The sequence below is a fragment of the Dunckerocampus dactyliophorus genome, chromosome 14, assembly GCF_027744805.1.
Source record: "Dunckerocampus dactyliophorus isolate RoL2022-P2 chromosome 14, RoL_Ddac_1.1, whole genome shotgun sequence".
NCBI classification, from domain to species: domain Eukaryota; kingdom Metazoa; phylum Chordata; class Actinopteri; order Syngnathiformes; family Syngnathidae; genus Dunckerocampus; species Dunckerocampus dactyliophorus.
The window spans coordinates 4394623-4416665 of NC_072832.1; the positions used below are offsets into that span (position 1 = coordinate 4394623).

The 22043-nt window shown below is 41.6% G+C and overlaps 1 protein-coding gene and 1 long non-coding RNA gene across 4 annotated transcripts; one reads left to right on the top strand and one right to left on the bottom strand.

The window, feature by feature from the left end:
- Positions 1-1724: 1724 nt before the first annotated feature.
- LOC129194177 (uncharacterized) lies at positions 1725-14280 on the bottom strand. Of its 3 annotated transcripts, none has more exons than XR_008573702.1 (4): positions 14067-14280; positions 10801-10861; positions 9540-9634; positions 1725-9325 (listed from the first exon to the last, which is right to left on the bottom strand). It is a non-coding gene; the product is annotated as an uncharacterized LOC129194177 (long non-coding RNA). The 3 variants fall into 3 exon arrangements; XR_008573703.1 differs by lacking the exon at positions 14067-14280 and having other exon boundaries at positions 1725-8617; positions 9279-9325; positions 10801-12723; XR_008573701.1 differs by lacking the exon at positions 14067-14280 and having other exon boundaries at positions 10801-12698.
- six3a (SIX homeobox 3a) lies at positions 11680-15084 on the top strand. Its single transcript, XM_054799195.1, has 2 exons — positions 11680-12723; positions 14099-15084. Exons 1-2 carry the CDS (start codon positions 12032-12034, stop codon positions 14289-14291), a joined length of 885 nt encoding a protein of 294 aa, XP_054655170.1. The 5' UTR covers positions 11680-12031; the 3' UTR covers positions 14292-15084.
- The last annotated feature ends 6959 nt before the right edge of the window (positions 15085-22043 follow it).

Genomic DNA, 22043 nt, shown 5'->3' on the forward strand with positions numbered 1-22043 from the left:
ACATCAATGCTAAACACGAGGAAGCGAGGAAGGGCTTTGAATGAAACAAGCACTTGGTGTGTTTTACTTCTAATTGTTAGTCAAGGCAACGAAATGCAACGCCACCATGGCTTCCATTGAGTGCTTTCTTGTGCTTGGCAAACGCAGAAGGTGGGCTAAATGCGTGTGTTCTCTGACATTACGACAACATACATGTACACTCAGGCCCCAAATTCTTCTAATGCTGACCAAATATTGAGTTAGTGTTTTTTTATTTGTTAAATGGCTGTCTTTAGCTCAAGGTTGCCCAGTCTGGCTCATGGTTTGTTTTGTATTGTAAAAAATAATAATCTGAACAGCTAGAGCAAAAAGGGACAGTGTAAAAAGAAAAGGCTGGAATGCTGAGCTGATACCAATAAACAATCGTAACATAAAGCTTTTTCATTAAATACACAGTGGATCCCCACATAGCCGTAATTCAGCATTTTCATCCCCTGAGATCTGCGGATTTTTAAATGTTATATTATTTTTATTTTCTTAGAAATTAAGTCGTTTTTTGGCAAAAACACATTTCATTCACCTTACGTTGCTAATAATTCATACATATGTGAATGTCAAGGCTAAAATAGACGTCATAGTTGTACAGGACAGCATACATGTACGCAGGGGAGCAGTTCGGGGGGGAAAGTTACGACGATTCCAAGCGACAACCGCAGCCTAGGGAGGGCCCGGTGTGATTTTTTTCATGGGGCTCAGAATTCCTGGTGGCGCCACTGCATGTATGGCATAACAATGCGACATCAGTGCAAGATGGTGGCCCAGCGGCCTGCGGCGCCGCGTGCCGAAGGAAATGGAGGCGGCATCACAGCAGAGGTGGTGCAGTTGTAGCACCAGCCTGATGACCTACACTGTGACTCTGACTCCATCTGTTCTATTGATCATCTTACAGTTTCACTGACTAGTGGTGAGTGAATATTCGATCATTTTAAATGTTTTAATTAGTGTGTGAAGTTTTTTGTTTTTTGTTTGGTGTGAGTGAACACTGGCAATTGAAGAGAGAAAGCGAGGGCTTTGGAGATTAATTAACGGTCACTTTTATTGCAAATATTGATCCAAAATTGCAGAAGAACATCAACGTAAAGCGAGCATGGGGTTTGGAGGGGGGATGAGCGAGCCGGCGTAGCGTACGATGGCACCTCGATGCAACAGCACAATCCAGGCTTTATTAGAGTGTCAAAATGTAAATTTTCCTGGACATCTCAATTACTTGCGTTTATTTGCTGTTTGTGGGGCATAACTCCAGTGAATATCGTTTTTTTCGCCCATTTACACAATCTTTAGAAATGCATAAAAATATCAAAGTGGCCCCCAAAAATAGTTTGATTTTTCAGTAGGTGGCCCTCTGTGGAAAAAGTCTGGACACCCTGTTTTATCTGGAAATCACACACGAAAGCAGCAGAAGACTAGACTATTCATTTTATTGTTGTCACATTTTGACATAACACGGGTTTTCTTCAATTTTCACTTCTTGTAGGTGTAATGGCCAGCTGTCCTGATACTTTTGTCCATAGAGTGGTGAGGTCATCAGCCAGCCAAACAAAAGGCTGATGGGAAATGAGGCTTGTAGGATGAGTCAGTGGATGGGCCTACTGTCTTTCCAAGGATGTGACAAAGCATCCGGCATGCAGCCATGTGGAGAATGTGGGCCCTGTGGGGTGAAGTGGTCCTTTAGGAGGTCTGATTGAGAGAGAAACACCAGTGGGACAGTTTATTTTTTTAAGGAGGGGTGGAGGGGATTTTAGTGTGTGTGGGCTCTCTAATGCGTCCAATAAGAGGAAGGGAGCAGCCGGCAGGAGACTGAGGAGAGGGACAGGAAGAGAGAGCGGAAAGGATTTAGGGTAACACCCAGCTGTCTACCTGCCTCTCTGATAGACTCATTGACAGCCAAGTGTGTGTGTGTGTGCGTGCGTGTGTGTGTGTGTGTGTGTGTGTGTCTCTGGGGTGTCATGGTGAGGAGGCGATAGGCAGACGACCAGACTCTCCCTGCTGTCTGCAGTGTGGACGTCTCATTCTCAATAAATACAAAAAGACTGAGAGTGGGTGGTGAAGGACGAGATGAGGGGACGCTGGAATCAAACAGGCGGTCGCAGTGCCAATGTACAACCCATGAGAACCTCTGTTGAGCCTGCATTGAGGATATGTGACGTCTCCTCATCATCATCGCTCCCTCATTTTGCCCCCGGTGTGAGGCATCCTGTTATCTTTGCACCGGCCTTTGATTCCCTTGACTTACAGTGAAGATGTCGCACGTCGTTCACAACAAGGTTTTATCTTGAGGAGGTGGACGTTTAGGAGGGGAGGAGGTCTAATGGGACAGAATGGGTGGGAACAGCCAGGCAGAATGGAATGACATGAGAGTGGGGCATCATTTACTTGGAAATCTGAATAGATTGCAGGGTTCATTTACCTTTCACCAAGGCCAACCTCATACAATTTCATCCAGTTTTCATCCAGCAGGATTACTATTGCAACAACACATCATCAGTCGGGTAAAACTAACCTGTCTCACAAATCCAGCTCACGTTCCCTAATGATACGCTCTCAAATATATAGTATATGAATGTGAAATCTAATTAAGGTTGGCCTAAACTGTATCTTTTGTTATCAAACCGATACCAAGTAATTACAGGGCTGGTATTGCAAATACTGATACTTTTTACTTGAAATTTTCCTTGAATGCTTTTGTGATTTTTCCTGTAATTTGTTGATCATGATTAAAAAAAAACAGGATACAAATATTTTGTATCAACAAACTTGAACATGCCAATAACACTACAATGCAATTTAACAATACATATTTAATATAAGACAATGTAACCATGTTAGCAAAAGAATACAATGATACCCTGTTATTGCTTACAATAGTTTATGCAAACTAAGTGCAACAAACAAAAGCAAAAACTACTAATGGCTCTCATTCAAATCCTTTGCCTTTTTGCCCCCCAAGCTCTTCTGTGCCCAAGGGCTTACTCCCCGAGTTTGCAAACAATTTATAACAATACGTAAATATAACAATGTCAACAATGTAACAATAACACAACAAAAAACACACACAAATATTTGTGAATATAGTCATAAAAGAGATGAAATACTGTATATCCATCTCATCATGCTCGTGGATACAGGTACCACCACCCCTGGTAATCAATACATTTAGGAAGCTTGCATTATGCAATCAAATACAATAAGAAGACATGAAATAAAAACATATGCCAATGTAAAGGTAAAATGCACATTTTATTTGACCACCATATATGCAGTTAATTCACATGGGAATAGTTACAGTTTACCTTTCAGGCACATAAAGCACTTTCAGAATATAGAACTGAACGTGTCAGGTACAAACAGAAACCTTCAGGGGCGTTTCTTTGCCCCGGGCTCATTTTAAAGGATATTAGAGGCGGAATATGCCTGAGGTAAAAGGTCGAGTGGTGGTTGTCGCACAGCAGCTCCAACTTCTCATTCGTTTGATGCGATGTTTACCTGCTGTAGTCTGCAGGTGGGACTACTTTCTGTAATATTTGCATTTATCATGCAACCTAAAATAGTTTTTATGGTAATTACAAATAATAGGTGCACGACAATGCATATTTTTTCATGAATGTCAAATGTAATGGTTTTGTGCCAAAATACATTTGCATTTTATTAGTTTCTTTCATAATGCTTAAAGGCCTAATCAGTCTGACCGTACAGCCTAGAATTATTGCTATAAAATGAGGATCTCACTGTACGGCTGATAGTTTGTATTATTTCATAGTTTTTTAGGTGTGGTATTTATTTCTTGCATTTATTTTAGAGAACAAAAACAATACCGCGTTGAATTAATTTCCGGTGATGTAATCCAAAAGCCTTGAGGGGTTGGTTAGTTGCTTTGCTGCAGGTTGACCAACAGGTTGCATGCGAGGCTAAAAATAAACCTGAAAACACAAAAGATTTCTCAGGGATGTCAGATGACGTGAGGACGCTGGACGTTTTCCTGTGTGCGTGCGTGTGTGTGTGTGTGTGTGTGTGTGTGTGTGTGTGCGTGCGTGCGTGCGTGCGTGCGTGCGTGCGGAGGTGAGGGTGGAGGGTTTGCGCGTGTCATAAAAAAAAAACAAACAGGCGGTGCAAAAAGTGCGTGGACGCATCCTCCTGTAGGAAGGAAGCCCCCATGTGGAGGAGTGCTTGAGGGTCAAATAGGAGTCGTGGACGGCTCTCTTTAACCCCGCCGTGAACCCACGACCTCACCTTCCGACTACTTCCCATTACCTCTGCACGACACTCACTCACACGCACTGTTTGGGTGCGGGGGGGTGGGAGGGGGGCATGATCTGCAGAGAAAATACTGTGTGATGCTGCGACAACACACCACTCATATAGCCTGTTAGGACACACACGTAATGTATATTCTACTATAAATAATTATTGGAGGAACATATACAAATATTTAAATAAATAGAGAGAAACTGGAAGAAAAAGAAATAATGGCTCACAATGCTTTTATAATTTGCTCTGTTCATTAAATGTTTTTTGTTTAAAAAGAAAATTTCTAAAGAAATACGTTTAATTTAATATTCAATTATGATAAAGGGAGAGTAGATTAAAATTAACATTCAAAATGTGATCCAAATTCAGCCACCTTTTTCATTATTTACATTTTTTGTCATAATCATTTCTGGTTATTTTCTATTTTCGCAAGGGTAATTTTGTCCTATTTTTAAGTGCTTTAATTAACTGTAGAGACTAAGTGGGTCAATTAAAAGAAACCTCTAAGGAGGCGTCACTGCGAGTTATCATTACAAATATTTTGTATCTATTTTCAGTCATTCATTGTCGTCCGTGCGTTGCCTTCACTTGAATCTCGCATTATTTCTTTCTCATGTTTCCAGCCATACCAGTGGGTCCGTGTGTATATCTAATAACATGTATCGATAATTCTGTCAGAGAGGAGTCAATTTACCAATATACTGTGTGTTTAATAGTGTGGTTGTAACTTGCAGTGCTTGAGTTGTGTCTTTACTTACGCGGATTAAGCAAAACATTAGAAACAGCTTCCGGTATGACGCAAACTCAGCATGTTACATTTTTAAGGCCGAAAATTTGCACTAGATCTCATTGGAGAGAAGGTGTACCTAATGAAGTGTCCTGTGAGTGTATTTCTTGCATCCGCTGTGTGTGCGTGTGTGTATGCGTGTGTGTGTGTGTGTGTGTGTGTGCGCGCGTGTTCCAAAGTCAGGGTGTTTATGTGTTAAATGTTAAAAGAGGACGAGTCAACTGGCCAAATGGGTGTAAAAGGTCACGGGCGCCTGTGATGAGACTGGCGGGGTGGGGGGTAGGGGTGGAGGGGTCCACAGTTTGCCACACACACACGCACACACGCGCACACACACAGCTGCCACGCATGAATGTTTGATAAGGATGGATAATGGCTCCTTCTTAAATCCACGCGACGTAAACATCGTGGTCGCGCCGTGACATCTGCCACACGCACACGCATAATAATAATCACAAGATGAAGAGGAAGACTTGCAGCACCAGAGGATGACAATATGTCAGTGAGTCAAAGGACCACCAGTAAAGTATGTGAGTGGCTTTTAGGAAGAAATTCAATGTGTGTGCGCGCGTGCGCGCGCGTTTGCGTGCGAGCCCCTCCACGCGAATGAAAACACGATGGTCTCAATGGCAGCCAGTGGGTGTGCGTGGGGCAAGATACAAAGTATTGATACTGTTAAGACAACAAAAACTGAGACATAACACACGCACACGAGCAATGATGATGTTGTTCAACCTTGGGAAGCAACGAACTGGATTATGATAACATTATTTGGATTTCTAGGTTAATGTCATCATCATGATTATTATTTTGAAGTGTGTACAGGAAAATATGTCTAAGTGGCTATTTGTCTCTTTCTTTATCATGTATAATCACGTCCACAACATGCATGAAAAAATACCTTTTGTATAAATATGAAACACTCAATAATCATTGATAATGTCAATTATTGTATCACAATGTCGAATAAAGTACAATTTAAAAAAGTTCATGCATGTGAACTGTTATTATTATATTTGGCTAATATCCAATGAGATCGAGTTCAAGAGCTGTATAAAAAAAATCTGCCTTTGCAAAGATGCTCAGTTTTTGTATGTATTCATTTAACTATGTTTATCATTGTGGCTGTCTACATTGCATCATAATGACAGCCGTTTCTAATATATTGGTGACCTCGTGTATAAGAGGGACAAAATATTTGAAATAGAGCACACAAAAAAATAGCAACATGAGTTCTCAAAGCAATTAAAATATTTGGAAAATAATATTAGAACGCTGCCTTTAATTAGTTATGTCATTAAAGTGGTGTCCCTAGGTTATCTCCTCCTAAACTAATTTAGAAATTAGCTCATTAATTAAAGACTTGAGCCTACTTAAGGACAGTAAGATTTATTAACTAACCTTCATTTACATGTGCGGTCACACACACACACACACACACACACACACAAGCACACACACGGGCTGCTCAGTTTGGATATTTAGAGCATCAGTGAGGTGGGAGAAAAAGGAGGTCGCTGCAAGATATTTAATACAAAGCAAGGGGCCTGTTATTTGTACTTCACTATAATGTGACTTATTCATGCGTTTTATTAAAAGGATCACAGTATGTTAAAATAAGGGAAATAAGTGGTTTGCTTTATGTGGCAGCTTGTGCTGAGTCTTAAATGTGAAAAGTGGGTGACTTCAGTGCCAATGTGCACATAAAAGGATGTCTTTCTTGCTTTTTTTTTTTAACTTCTCAAAAAAAAGTCCCAAGGGAGCACGTGGATGGAAGATGACACTGAGCCTCATATGTAAAGCCGGGGGCCATTCATCTGATATATCCTATATTTATACGTCTACACATCAGACCATCTACCTGGAAGAGTGAACAAGCAGGCCTCAGACGGACTCCGCTTCCTCCCTGCTGCACCACCACTGCTGCAGCTCTAGACCAAAACACATCATGAAAAAGTGTTTAAAAGACTGCACTGTTGTTGCATTAAACTGAATTTCAATGTTTATGTCATTTCCATGCTGAGACTAGGTTATAATAAACTTTGCTTCTTGCTACTCCTTTTCTGGGATGTGGAACTGTCCAAGTGAAAACATGTGATGTAATTTAGTGTCAAGCAAAATAAAGTATAAACCATTACCATTACCATTACCAGGCTGTTTCCTGCATTAAGGGCTGAAACTAATATCACATGCAGTAAATAATAGGGATAGTAGGGGTAAATAACAGTACGTGTGTTGGTAATCTGATTTTTTCCACACAGGAAGCCCTTTTCGACTGCACGAACTTTAGGCTGCAACTAGGAACTAAACCCAGAACTAAGCACGCTTGGCTCACAAGAACTGGGGCCGAAATGAACCTCCAGGCCAATTTTGTTTGGCCATTTGGAGTGCCATCTCTTTTTAAGTTCTGAGAATTGGTCGGCATTGGCAATTGGATGACCACTTTGAACATTTTCATTATTATGTGCATTTCACTGTGCTATTGTTACATGGCTAGCGGTAGTGCCAAGAAGTAGCCAGAGCTTGAAAACCCTCTTCTATTGTTTAAATCACCTGTTTGGGAGCCCTTGGACTTCCCAGTGAAATACATAAATGGACAAAGACAAGCGGATGAGAGGAAAGTTCTGTAGCGATGGGGAACGGGACTACAAGCTGGAACTATTTGAGCTGCACTTCAGCCAATAAGGAACTTTCATTAACTAAACATGAAAGTCATTTCCAAGGTGCATAGTGTTACTGCTGTACTTGAAATCTTGGAAACTATTCCATTATTTTATTTATTGTTCGATAATTTTATTTATTGGAGAATGATCTTATTAATAATCATTAAATAAATAATACAATAAATGAGGTGCTGTAGGTCAAATCGACAGCACTCTGCCTATAATCCAAAATGTAGGAGGCCACCTGTTTGTGTCATGGTGCCAGAGGAGTCCTAATTGATTTTTAAGTGGTGTCTCTGGAGGTGAGGGGGAGGGGGGAGGGGGGGGTCCACCACTCACTACTGTTTGTACCTGAATTGAAGGGCACTGACGTGCTGATGCTATGGCTGTGGTGGTGGTGGGAAGGCTACAGGGAGAGGGGGGAGGCAGGTGGAGAGTGGGTGCAGAGGGAGGGGCCTGGCAAAGGGCACCGCCCCCTCAGTTTGCAAAAGTGAACTTGCTTCTGCAGAGGCAACATGTCAAGCCTCATTCAGGCAACAATGGAGAATCTGTCATGCATGCATCATACAACTAACCCAACTGTGCACATGCCGTAATGATGATGAGGAAGGTCAAAAAAAGCATGCATGGAGACCTGCAGAGAAAGAAGTAACTCAAATGGGAGGATGGACACGCACAAGGAGGCATTTTGCTCGCAGCTTCATTAGAAGTTGACACAAGGTGTAAATCTTAATGTTGAGGAGAGGAGGGAGCGAAGAAGAAGAGGGGGAGGAGCCCTCATTAACTGTCGCTAACAAGCCGTGTAAATGCACTGATTGGACAGCTCCGATACAAGCGCCCTGCCCTGCCAGGAAGTCCCCCTAATGAGAGCACACAATGCGAACTATACAGCAGCACAAGAGCAAGGGAGGGAGGGAAAGAGAAAGAGAAACGTTAGAAAGTTTGTTTGGAACTCTTGTATACTTGGATACAAATATAGGCTATACTGTACTGTATATACTCTATACAGTGGATTTTTCCTAATTTCTGTCGTTTCCTGCGTTTATATTTTGATGGATGCACCTTTTAAACTGCCTTTATGCACAATGCACGCGCAGTAAAATAGGCTGATAAATTAGGTTTAAAAAAAAAGCTGCGTCATGACGACCTTTCAGAAATGTAAATACAAATGACAAATAACGTTATGACAAAAATAAAGCAAGAAAAAAAAGACCAAAATGTAAAATAATTAGTCAATAATTAAAAAATGTTTTAGTCAGTCACTGCTGTTTTAAATTATTGTGTAAAAGTGTACATTTTGCACATGTAACATGCACACAAATAAAGAGCTGTGATTTTTTTCCTTGGTTTAAATTAATTATAACTTGTCACAATGCACTTCAAAATGTCTACAAATTATCCAATAAAACCTGCAAACTTAACTTTAAAAGCTCAGAATAAAATGGACAAAAATCAATTAAATTCGTAATTCTTGGTGTTTAAACAGCTTGCGTTTCTCAGTACTAAAACATAACAATTCCTCTTTTTTTAAAGGCAATACTCACATGATGACGCTCTTTGATTTTGCATTGAGTCCTCTGCACGCTGGTGGCTGGAACACAAACCAGACCAGAACCAGAACAGAACCAAAGAAAAAAAGAACAAATAATAAACACATTAAAAATATTCTAGATGCAGCCATAAAAATTAAACTCCTTTAATTTAATCATGCAAAAAAATGCCACGCACACACACTTGCATGCAAAAATAAACAAGTTAACCAAACAATCCAATAATGAATAAGTGTTATTTCAGTCTTTACTTACCGTCGCTGTGCTGCTTTATGTGCACGCTGTGTCCACGCAGGCTGTCTCTCTCCTGTGTGTGTGCGCGCGTCAGGGAGGGGCGTGCGTGTGCACATCTGCATGCACACACACAAACACACATAGAGGTCACAAATAAAACTCCTTGCTTCCTTCTTTTTACTTGGACACATTTCTACTGTCTTTGCACTCCTCCCTCGCCGATGACGCAACAGCAGCTTTGTTTATTTGCCCTATACGTGGAACAGGATGGTCTTTGCAAATAAAGCACTAATTGGTCAATTAACAGCCGCCATTGAGCGCGTAAAGCAAGCCGCATCGTATTAATGTTATATTAATTGCGGAATGAGTGCACTTTTAACTTATAAGTAAGACATGGACGTCCCGTGCATGCAATCCACACTGCGGTGTTTGTGTTACACTCAACATAAATAAATACACTGCGTGTGCATTCAAGACTAGCACCCTCCTCCCTCCGTCATCCCCCCTGCTGCTCGGAACATTGAGCAAGCCCTCGGATAAACACACAATTAGCGGCAGGTGAATAAACTTGTTTGGGGGGGGGTGCTAATTACATGCTTAACGTAAACAAAAGGCGCGTAAAAGAATGTGAATTAGCACTCCCATGCCCTCCTCCCCGTTCTCTCCCCTCACTCCCTCCATTCAGGTTTTGCATTTCACCTCTTGTCCACTCTATAGGAGTGATTTCCGAATTGCCTGCGAGGGCAACTCCACCCAAAAAAAGAGAGAGAGGCTCCACTAAAACATAATGCTAGATAATACCTGCAGCTTTGCTTTCAATGGTGGACACCTAAATTGGTGCACCAGGAGAGCCAGTCAGGTAAGGAGGCTTTGCATATTAGGCTCTAGTGGTGCTAAGCCTTCACTTGTAACTTCATTTTGTGTGTGTATGTGTGTGTGTGTGTGTGTGTGTGTGTGCGCGTGCGTATGCGTGTGTGTAAGGCTTGGCTTTAACCCCAGCGTGAAAATACCAGCCTTTTACTTCCAGTCCAGGGAGCTTTCTCCAAACGGTGCCACTTGGAATTACTCTTCCCGAATGAGCTTCAGGAGGGTAACAAAGTGGACAGGTTGGGTCCGAACACTAACACACACATACACGCGCATAACCATAAAGAGCACAAATATCCTCATTCTGCTGTTGCATGGTCACAATGATGTTTACAAGTAGTATAATGTTTCTGGTGCGTAAAGGTCTATGCGTAATGGGTGCTTTTACGCATAAGCAGGATAAGTCTAGACTCACTTTACTGACTTGTGTCCGGTCCAAGTTTCAGTCTGTGGTCAGCTCAGGAGAAGGTGCACATCTAGAGCGAGAGCGAGAGAGAGAGAGGGGGGAAAGTTTTGAATTCCAGAATGATTTTGCAGCAAAGGCGGCTTAGGATCATTATGTCAGCTTTCTGGAAGGTGAGATTAGGCGTCTCGAATCGTGCACGGCCCCCATGCAGCAGCAGCTCAGCTCTCACAATGCGCGCCACTATTCGCCCCGGCGCGATTTTAACACGCTGTCTAAATATGAGCCGCAAACATGAAAATCACACCGCCTCGGCTACCGCACTAAAGCCGAGTCCTGTGACAGAGGATGTGGACATGGATCGTGTCTTAAAGCATTAGCGGATCAACCGGCTGCTCAAAAGTGCTCCCACGAGTGAGTTTTCGAGCACTTGACTTGTCTTTAATCGAGTATTGATAAAGATTTGGGCTTGTAAATGAAGGGGCCCGCGCCGAGAGGTGGGGTGAGCGGCGTCAGAGTTCAGCCTGCACCGGGACCTGCAGCAGCTAGCACCCGGTGACCAAAGAGGAAGAGCCGGCCACCATAGTGCCCCATCCTGACCTGGATTTAACTGAAAAAAAGACAAAAATAACATAAATAAAAAAGAATATCGGTATGGAAATGTTGCTTTGTCCTCCCGAGTTGCAAGCCATTTGTGATTTAAAGCCTCCTGCGTCGCCTCCCTCCATCCTCCTGCAGGCTGCACGTCCTCCCTCTTTCCGGCTTGAACGAGCCTCGTTAAAGATGGCAATAATATTCCACCCTCTAATTGCTCATTCCGCGGAGAAGGCTGCGGATGTTAGGCTGGGATAGACGCAGGGAAGGGTGGGGGGAGTAAGGGGGGCGGGGGGGTTGCCGTAGAGATGGAAGACTCTGATAACCCCCCGTGTGCGCGGCACTGGTGGTGAAAGCCTCTCGCTACGTACTGGCTAATGATTGGCACGCTTGACAGTGATTGGCAGCGCTGCCATGGCAACGGCGCAGCGACACCAAGAAGACCAATAGAAAAGGGAAACAAAATGTTTCAATGCTACACTCAACGGCGGATTTAGGGGGGAGATATTATGAGGCTGGTGTCATTAGGCGATAGCCATTGAATCATTCGATCTCCTTTTTTTTTAGAGCAACTTCGCCGTGGCTCTCGTCGGGCGATTCGCCCCCTCTTTTTTCTCCATAATTTTGGTTCGTCTCTCAGGTCATTTCCATGGTTTTCCGATCGCCTTTAGAGCTTTATCCCTCCCATTTCTTCCTGCCAAACTTCGCTGATCGCCCCCTGCTCCTGGCGAACAGCGCGCCAGCTGCCCGGTCCCCGGAAGACTTGTCCATGTTCCAGCTACCCACACTCAACTTCTCCCCGGAGCAGGTGGCGAGCGTCTGCGAGACGCTGGAGGAGACCGGGGACATCGAGCGGCTGGGTCGCTTCCTCTGGTCCCTGCCCGTGGCCCCCGGAGCGTGCGAGGCCATCAACAAGCATGAGTCCATCCTGCGCGCCCGGGCCGTGGTGGCCTTCCATACGGGCAACTTCAGGGACCTCTACCACATCCTGGAGAACCACAAGTTCACCAAGGACTCGCACGGCAAGCTGCAAGCCATGTGGCTGGAGGCGCACTACCAGGAGGCCGAGAAACTCCGCGGACGCCCGCTGGGTCCCGTGGACAAGTACCGGGTGAGGAAGAAGTTCCCGCTGCCTCGGACCATCTGGGACGGCGAGCAGAAGACGCACTGTTTCAAGGAGCGGACGCGGAGCCTGCTCAGGGAGTGGTACCTGCAGGACCCCTATCCGAATCCCAGCAAGAAAAGGGAACTGGCTCAAGCCACTGGACTCACTCCCACACAGGTCGGCAACTGGTTTAAGAACCGGAGGCAACGAGACAGAGCCGCGGCGGCAAAGAACAGGTTGGTGGATTTGCTCTTCTTCTTAACTTCAACCTGAAATAAGGACACAAATACGCGTTAAAATGGGCTACAGAGTACCGGGGAGACTGCCGAGGCTGCCCGGCTGGGGTGGATTGACAAGCTGCCACATATCGCTGGCAAGCGTGAGCAAAGAACACATGAAATCGCGGAAAGTAATCTGCTTTAAACGTCCAAAAGTGTCACAAAAACATTTAATGTTCCACTCAATCGGCATCTACTGCACTGCTATTTCATTTAACTTGCACACAATGACATTTGGAGTAACCATAAGCAAACAATGTATGCAATGTAAAGATACAAAAACACTGACCCAATAGTAATGATAAAGTAAGAAATTATTCGGTTGGGGTTTTGCAGAATAAGGTGACTAATATTCTATTTTCTTGCTATAAGTGAAGATGCTCCTATTGTATTACTGCTATATTTTGCACGCTATTACCGTTTGATTTAAAATACGTAGAAAAATGTTGAAAAATAGCTACGTGATAATAATTATTCTACACCTTTAAATAATTGTTTACAAAGCATATCCCACATTGTTGTCTATTACAACAGTTACGGTAATATTTATTTAATCTCCCCCTTCACACTTTTAGCTGCATTTGTCATTTTTGAATGTCACCCTGCATTGTTATAAGAAAGATTATCCCAGATGATATTAGTGATATTAATACTTAAAGCCTTATGCACACAGGCTATATTCATAACATTAAGTGTGGTATCATTCCACTAAAAAATGCTACAATTGATTAAAACGACACACACACACACACACACACACATGCTGGAGATGAGCTAAGCCATATGAAGACTATTTCTAATGCTTTTGCTAAATGAAGAGATAGATTTCCTCGCTGATATTATCCCGCCACGGTGAGTTTATTATGATGAGTGGATTGCAGATAAACATTTAGGATGATTGCAATAAACTACCACGTCACTCATTCATGCAACACACTCCTCAGTAGCCTGCATCCCTCTCACAACAGAGAAAAACTGCAGCATTATTAAGGATTATTTTTTGGGGGGGAGAGGGGGTAAAGTAAAAATAGATTAGTGCACCGAATATTGCAGATATGTGGTAAATGTATTTAATTTCAGCATGTTGGTGTGTGTGTTGTGGGGGGACATTTGCTCCAAACAGTGCAGTGTTTTGTGATGGAGGCATGCATGCATGGCTGGGGCCGGCTTGGGGGTGCAAAGAAAAGGCGACCCTTATTTTTCAGGAGGGGGCATGGTGGTGAGGAGGGGTGTTCATGGTGAAAAGAGGGAGCCTTCTAAAGTCTAATTGCCATTTCTCTCATTTTGCTGCAAAAACTCACCCCCTTTCTCTCCTTCGCCTTGTCCGCTGCAGGCTCCAGCACCAAGCAATAGGACCCGCCGGCATGAGGTCCCTCTCGGAGGCCGGCCTCACCCCTCACAGCTCGGCGGAGTCGCCCTCCACCGCGGCCAGCCCCACCACCAGCGTGTCCAGTATGACGGAGCGAGTCGACACCGGGACCTCCATTCTGTCCGTCACCTCCAGTGACTCGGAGTGCGACGTATGATACGCAAAAACAACACAAAAAACACACAAAAACACATAAGAAAAAAGAGAAATATTTACTGGGAAAATGGACCTGAGAGGAAAAAAAAGACTTATGAAATATCGAGGATGGGGGGGGGAAAGGACCGATTGATATAAATATTGAATAAAAAGAGATAAAGCACGTTTTTTTTTTTTTATTAAAAGCGCTTTCAAAAAGGACACACGCCTCCTCTTCATCAAAAGCCCCCCACAAGCGCCACTAGACTACTTGCATGAATATTTTGATTTTCTTCTTCATTTTGCCTCCAAAGTGCAAAGATGATCCTCCACCAGAAGCATCGATCAGAGGGAATTTTACATTTTCACCTTTTTTGTGATGATGATGATGGTGTTGCTGAAGCAGCCGTCACGCGGACAAGATGCAATCCTGTTTTTCCCTCCCCCCCTTTTTTTGTTGTTTTTGTGTTCATCAGACAATCATTTCAAGTCGTATAAGCACCTTTTTGTTTTGTTTTTTTAAAAGAAAAAAATATCCTGTCACTGCCTTTGTGGGGTCAAAATATGTTGATGACTGTATCAGATTTTTATTTTTTATTTTCAAAATTTTATATGGAATGATGTATATAATATGTCGAAAATAACGCCATCATTCTCCCGCTGTGTAATATACGTGTAGAAATATGCTTGTACATAATTATTGCCCCGCCACCCACCTTCCCCTTCTTGTTCTTCCTCTCGTCTCATCCTCTTTTCTACCCCCCTCCCTCACTTTTCTTGGTGTTCCTACATAAAATATTTGTTGAAAACTTAAACACTCCAGTGCTGCAGGCCCGTTTGTTGTTGGTGATGATGTGACTTTAACGCACAAGACAGCATATCACAATAGTTACCCCCCCCCAAAAAAACACCCTATAATAATGTTGTTGTTTTTTTTTAAATAATCAAATATAAAATGTAATTTAAATGTTTGCATAATGTGAGTCTCTCCATCGGCTTAGAGCTGCAAGATAAGTGGTTAAACACATGTTCATATTGGATCATTATTGGATTGTGGGGGCATTAACGCTCATCTCTGGCTTATGGCTGCAAGCACCATGCAGGTTACACTGTCAGGTCACCTAAAACCTCCTCTCCTCTCCTCTCGGAGCTGAAAACACACACAAAAAGACTTAATTCTTATTTGCGTCTGTGTTCATTAAAATAGGTACATTCCCAACACATGTGACCTATGCTGCACACATTCGGACCAACGACCATGCACTTAAAAATGCTGAGTGCCATTTCCCCCTTTTGTTTACGGTTGCTGGTGAATGCAGAAATTAAGTAAACGCGCCATTAAATGGCCTAATCGCGATGGGACTCCTCCCCTGGCCCAATCTGCCATTGTGGCCCTCTCAAAAGAGCTTTTCTTCCCGGGACGACAAGCATTTCCCCCCTCTCTGCTCCTCAAAAAAGAGGGGGGAATTCTCCCCTGCAAGTCTCTTTTTTGCAGCTAAATCTCCAAGCAATCACACTACAGTTTGTTACAGGACACTTGCAGGATTTTTGTTTAGTTTTTTTTACAGCTTTCTTTTTTTGGAGGCTGTCCCAAAAGCAAAGAATGCACGTGCACACACACTGAAAAGTCTACCTAGCAACTGCACTCTAAGGCCTGAGGACACTTTTTTGGAGCCGGAATAATTATGCAAAAAATGAAATATGAACTCTGAGATGCATGAAGAGAGAGAGAGCATATTTTAATGAAAAGAATGCTTCCTTGAAAAAATAAAGAACCTATTTTGACTAAATGTTATCTGTTAACACAGCTTAGCTAGCAAAATATAAGACAAAATGTAGCTTTGGTTAATTATAATGTATCGAAATTTTATTTACCTTTTAATTGGACAAAAACAAAGAAATAACTTTTAAAGTGTGCGTATATTTACTTTTATATGCTAAGAGATGTTGATACACGCACGAGGAGGTGTGTCGAAGACATTCTAATTAATACTGATATAAATTATTATTACTAAAGGGGCTACAAATTCAAAACTTATTATCATTGTATTTTTATTAGCTGAAGAAAATAGCCTTTTGGATACAATACACACAAGTTCCTAAAGTGTGAGGCTCTCAAATATGATTTATATTATTTAATAATCATATTATTTACTAAATCATATTTACCAAATACTAGCAAACTCAATAAGCAAGTAATCAGTAAGTTTTCTATCCTTAGAGATTGATTATGAGGAGAGATGAGCCACTCGTGAATTAAAAAATAAGCATGAAGGGTGCCTCACTTGTTCATTAATAAAGTTTTAAATATTTAACCGAGCTTTGTTGGGTAAAATATGTTTATAAAAGTGTCTTAATTCGAATTGAATGATTTTTAAAAGTGTTAAAATGTGTTAAATATGTCTCTGCTGTCCAATTAGGCCATCATGGAGGTTTTGGGCGTGTCACTCCAAACATACGTCTAAAAGTGTGTGTGCGCGCTCGTCTCTGTATGGGGTCATGAACAGTGTGTGTGTGTCGGGGTGGAGTGGTGGGGGGTGAAGGTAGGGTGGGGGTCGTGTTCGTGATCTGTCAAGTCAAATATGGATCAGCACACAAAAGAACTTAGCGAGGAGTAATCTGTGTGTGTGATACTTACACGAGAGTCAACGACAAGAATGTGAGACAATCGGGGTGCCGAATATTACACTACTACTCGATTACATATGTTAAACCGTTTTTCACGTTTTTCTCGAGACCTCTCGTTTGGCTTTTACTCCTCATACTGATTTGAGAGTCTTTGATGAATGAGCTATGGGCTAGTTCCTTTACGGAAACTATGCAAAGTTCATTTATGGTAAGTAAATAGTTCCACAACTTTTCACGTTTTTGCTGCACACAATGCTTCTTTTACTCCTTATATTGATTTAAGTGTCTTTTAACACAATTTATAATTCTTTTAGATAACTATCCCAAAGGTAAACTATGAGAAAGTACTACTCTATTACATATTCACAAGTTCTACAACTGTTCTTGGTTTTGTTATGTAGAAAACTTCTAGCTTTCACTCTGATTTATAATTCTTTTAATAACTATCCCAAAGCTCATGTGGGGGAAAGTAGTACCCTATTACTTATTAAAAAGTTTACATCTGAACATGGTTTAGCTACACAAAATACCTATTAGATGGTGCTTTTCTCCTCATACTCATTTAAGTGTCATTGATACATCAGTTATATACTGCATATATTTTTGCAGAAGTATTCCATAAGTATGGGAAGTACTGCTCTCTTACATATTAAATAGTTTTAGAAAATGTCATGTTTTTGTTACACAAAAGGCGTCTTCTTCAGCTTTTACTCCTTATATTGATTTAAGTCTTTAATGCACAAGTTATAATTCCTTTACATAAATATCCTAAAGTTAATGTATGAGTACATAGTATTCCATTCCATATTAAATAGCTTTACAACTTTTCATTATGTAGCTTTTGCTCCTCATGTTGATTTACAGTGCGTGTCTTTGATAAATGATTTATAAATGCTTTACATACAGTACCTATCCTAAAGGGAACGTATGGGAAGGGGGGAAGGTAGGAGGTGGTTGGTGCTATTCGGCCAAAGTCTGGCGGTGATAAAACTTGCCCTGCCCTTGTTTTTTCTCGGATTTCACCGCTTAACTGCACAGAAGTTTGTCCATTGGTGTGTATTCATGCAGCAGCAGCAGCAGCAGCTCCTCCTCAGTGCAAATAATGACACTGGGGGACCTAACTTCCTTCATGCTCCATATGAGGCCTTTTTGGTTTCTACTTGACAGGTGTGGAAGTTTTTTTTTCCCCCACATGAGCATGGCGGGCCTTGAATGCCTTCTTGCAAATGGCCATTGCATTAGGTACACCTGCACAGTGCATGCAGCCCCACTCCAGCGTAAACATAAGCATTCATTATGATACGTAATGATGCTTATTTTTTTATTGACACCATCTACCTGTCATTTGACTCAATTGTGAGAAGGTTCCACCAAGATATTCGGGACAGCAGTGCAGTTGTGCACCTCTGCAAACCTGCACAATAATAAACATATTATGAATGAAAAGGCAAATTTTGTATGCCGATGGTATTAAAGATCGCGTAGGTTAAGATCTCTGCCCATACAGGGATCAGCATATGCGTACATTAGTGTTGGGGGAGTAGCTCAAAATCATGAACTTTGATGCAAGTACAATATCATTTTGGCATTCACATTCTACAAACAAATAGAAACATTAAATATCTCTCTCAGCTTATATTATTTAAAATTGTACTTGTTATTGCGTGCACATTTAATTGTTTTCATAAAAGTAATTTAAAAAAAGACATAAAATCTTGTAAACACTTGTATTTATCACAGTTTTATGATTCATGTGGAGGTTATATTGTATTGGCTGGAATTAATTATTGGGGGGTGGTTATAGCATGAATAAAAGATGCCCTCGGGGGCTGGTGGAGCTAATAAAGTGTCCACTAAGTGTCTCGTGTGTATTGCAATCATGCAACAAACATATGCAGTATATATACTGTAAATATCTCATATAATGCCATGTGGGGGTCAATTTTGCAAGCTTTGTCATTCACTGACGTGTACATTACACACACCTGGTAATTGTTTCTCTACTATCACCTACTCCCCCCGCAACACACACACACACCCTAACACTGTTTGAAGATGCTCCTCTATTAAATTGTTGCTTAAAGGTTAAAGGGCATAGTATAGTAGTAGCATTGTATAGTAGTGGCGTGTGTGTGTGTGTGTGTGTGTGTGTGTGTGTGCGTGTTATGCTATAGTCTATAATGCCTATTAGCGTGCACGGCTATAGCACAAGGCTCACCTTTTTAAAACAAGCACAACATGAAAGCAAACCAGCTCTGGCTTATACGCCAGTGAGCATGAGCTCTTGCATCCACTACATATGGGTGGAGGCTGTGCATGTGTGTGTGCGTGCGTGTGTGTGTGTGTGTGTGCAGGCCACTGGGTGCAAGCTGTGATCTCTCGCCCTGTGCACACCGAGCGGACAGAGGGCTGAGCAGCTTAAATAGAGCCTGAGCACCTGTGCTTTCTCCCGCCGTTCTCAGGCCTTCTTATAGCGCGCACGGCCACTTACTCACACGCACGCACGCGCGCACAGACACATACACATGCATATAACACAAGCACATGCTTAGCATATAACATATTTCCCTGCATGCAGCCATGTGCCCTGTGTGTTTTCCCACATCATCCACATTAAGGACACATGCTAATTGACTTATTGAACCAGCCGAGCAAAACCACATTGCACAAAACAACATTTGCACTCGAGCACAACAGTATTGATTTATTGTAATTTGTTATAAACTCACCCAAATCAACTCCTGGTTTTCCGTCCCCACTTTGGCCACCTTGTCTGCAGTCTAAAAATGACAAAAAGACACACAATGCCTCATTAGAGTGTGTGTGTATATGTAAAGCCACATAATAACATTAACAGTCTTCTGATATGCACCACCAATGACGTCTTCCAACAGGGGTGAATTCCTGACACGCACATGGCACTGCAGAGCACATTTAAAGCATCAATAGCAGACATTTGATTCATTTCAAGCCTCCTGCTGTGACGCATGAGCATTTTGTGCAATAAGCCCAAACAAAAGGTCAGGGATTGACTGGGACTCGGTTGCCCTTATCAATTCATCCCCCATTTACAACGCCATGGATTACGGCAGCAGATACTGAAATTTTATACACACGCGCACATAACTCATAAAAGCTGTGAGGGTGGGAGGGCACCTTTCTGACCAGAGTGCAGCTGAGAGCCAATCGTGTTCCTTGACTGCCATCTAGCGGAGATATGATGAACTAATTTAGCCGCTTCCTATCGCATCATTTGAATTCACTAGAGTTTGAATTTTAATTCTGATTTTTCAAAAGTGCACTCAGTCTTCAGACATTTTAGGCCCAGTTTGGGGGTATTATTAAATATATTTAAATATATATATATACATATATATGTTTTGCTTGTCTCAAGTGAATGGATGAGAAATACAAGAACATATCTAATATTGGGGAAAAAACTAAATATTACAATTTTTAAAAATAAAATAAGTTATACAGTATATTATATATATATATATATATATATATATATATATATATATATATATATATAGACTGTATATATATATATATGTATATAAAATTTATATTTTCGTTTAAATAATAATATGAATTTGTGGATTCTGACCAACATTGAATGCCCTCAAAATAAATGAGGATTTAAAAATTTAAAATGCTTAATTTTTAAAAAACTCAGCAAAATTCTGAAAAATGTGAAAACGTTACGACAACAGTGTGTGTTAACAGTGTGTGAATTCTAACCCGATTCTAATAACAATTAAACTCAGGTTGACATATTAAATCTGTCAAGACATTGAACACAATTCAACATTCAATGAGAGAAAACCTCTTCCTTGGCGGAGGTAACTACGGTAACAACTTTGTGTTGAGGCTCTACACATGTGCATCTCGTTCATGTCGATAGGGACATGACCACCACACCTTAGCTGCAGTGACACAAGTGCAGGCCAGTGAAGTCTCACACACATGCAAGAACACACACACACACACACACACACACACCCTGTGAGTCATCAAAGTTTGATGGCATAAAAGTCAAATGATGTTGGGACACTGAAGCATCTTCTCCATTTAGTGCAAGATCAGAGATTGAGACTTGTGCAGTGGTTGTAATGGAACCCACATCCCTGCTTCATGTGTTAACAGCGATGCCCTGAGACCTGCCAGGAACACACTGACTGACTCAATGACGCTGAGGGCATAATGGCCTCCGCTGGAACGCTCCCTTTTAGGCTTGAACTATTACGGGGAGGAGCAGATTTCACTGTAAATGGACAGTAAAACGCTGGCGGCCATTGTGAGCTGACCGCGCCGCCATTAGACAACAAGTTGGAGCAGACGACCGAAGCCTGGACCCTCGGTTCTTTCTATTTCTTCGCTTTGTGGCCCCTCAAGTGTCCTAAATTTGGGATGGGGGTTGACATGCGTGTATGTAAAGCTTCACGGAGGTCAACTCTCACTGGATGCAAAAAGCCATCACTAAATACTTTCAGTGTTATGTAATGCAGGATAAATAATAATAAAATAATAATAAAAACCTTATAGCAGGGGTGTCCAAGGTGTGGCTTGATTGTGATTGTGGTCATGATTTTTATTGGCCCCCGAAGAATATTATTATACACGTACAGTACATATCGTTATACATAAATATGAAACATTATGAAGGAGGATTAGGGAAATGTTGAAAAGAGAAAAAGTTGAAATATTGAATATTTGGACTACAATTATATATGAGATATCACAATAACAGTAATCATTATGGAAATATATTCAACAGCCTAGGATATCTTGACAAAAGCTGGAGTGGTTTGAGCCGCTTTAATGATCAAAAATGTGTGAATAACTTTATTATGTCAATAAGAAATTAAGGAAAAATGCCCCAAAAAAATACTTCATTAAGCAGTCGGGTTGGACTAGATTTAGTCCATGTGGTCCATTTGTGGCAACATCAAAAATCAACAGCAAAAGTTGAATGAATAGTTAAAAAAAGAGCAAAAAGGCACAATGTAACAGGAAAAAGTTGAAATGGTCATACTAATAACAATAGACTTTATAGACTTAGTATAGGAATGGATTGGTTTTAACCTGTTTTAAAAAACAAAAAACATGAAAATGACCGCCGAAACCTTTGACTTTTTCAGTT

Bases quoted from the DNA above. Each gene is read 5' to 3' on its own strand.
- six3a (XM_054799195.1), top strand. From the start codon at position 12,032: ATGGTTTTCCGATCGCCTTTAGAGCTTTATCCCTCCCATTTCTTCCTG. The intron at 12,724-14,098 runs GTTGGTGGATTT...TGTCCGCTGCAG, and splicing joins GCCGCGGCGGCAAAGAACAG to GCTCCAGCACCAAGCAATAG.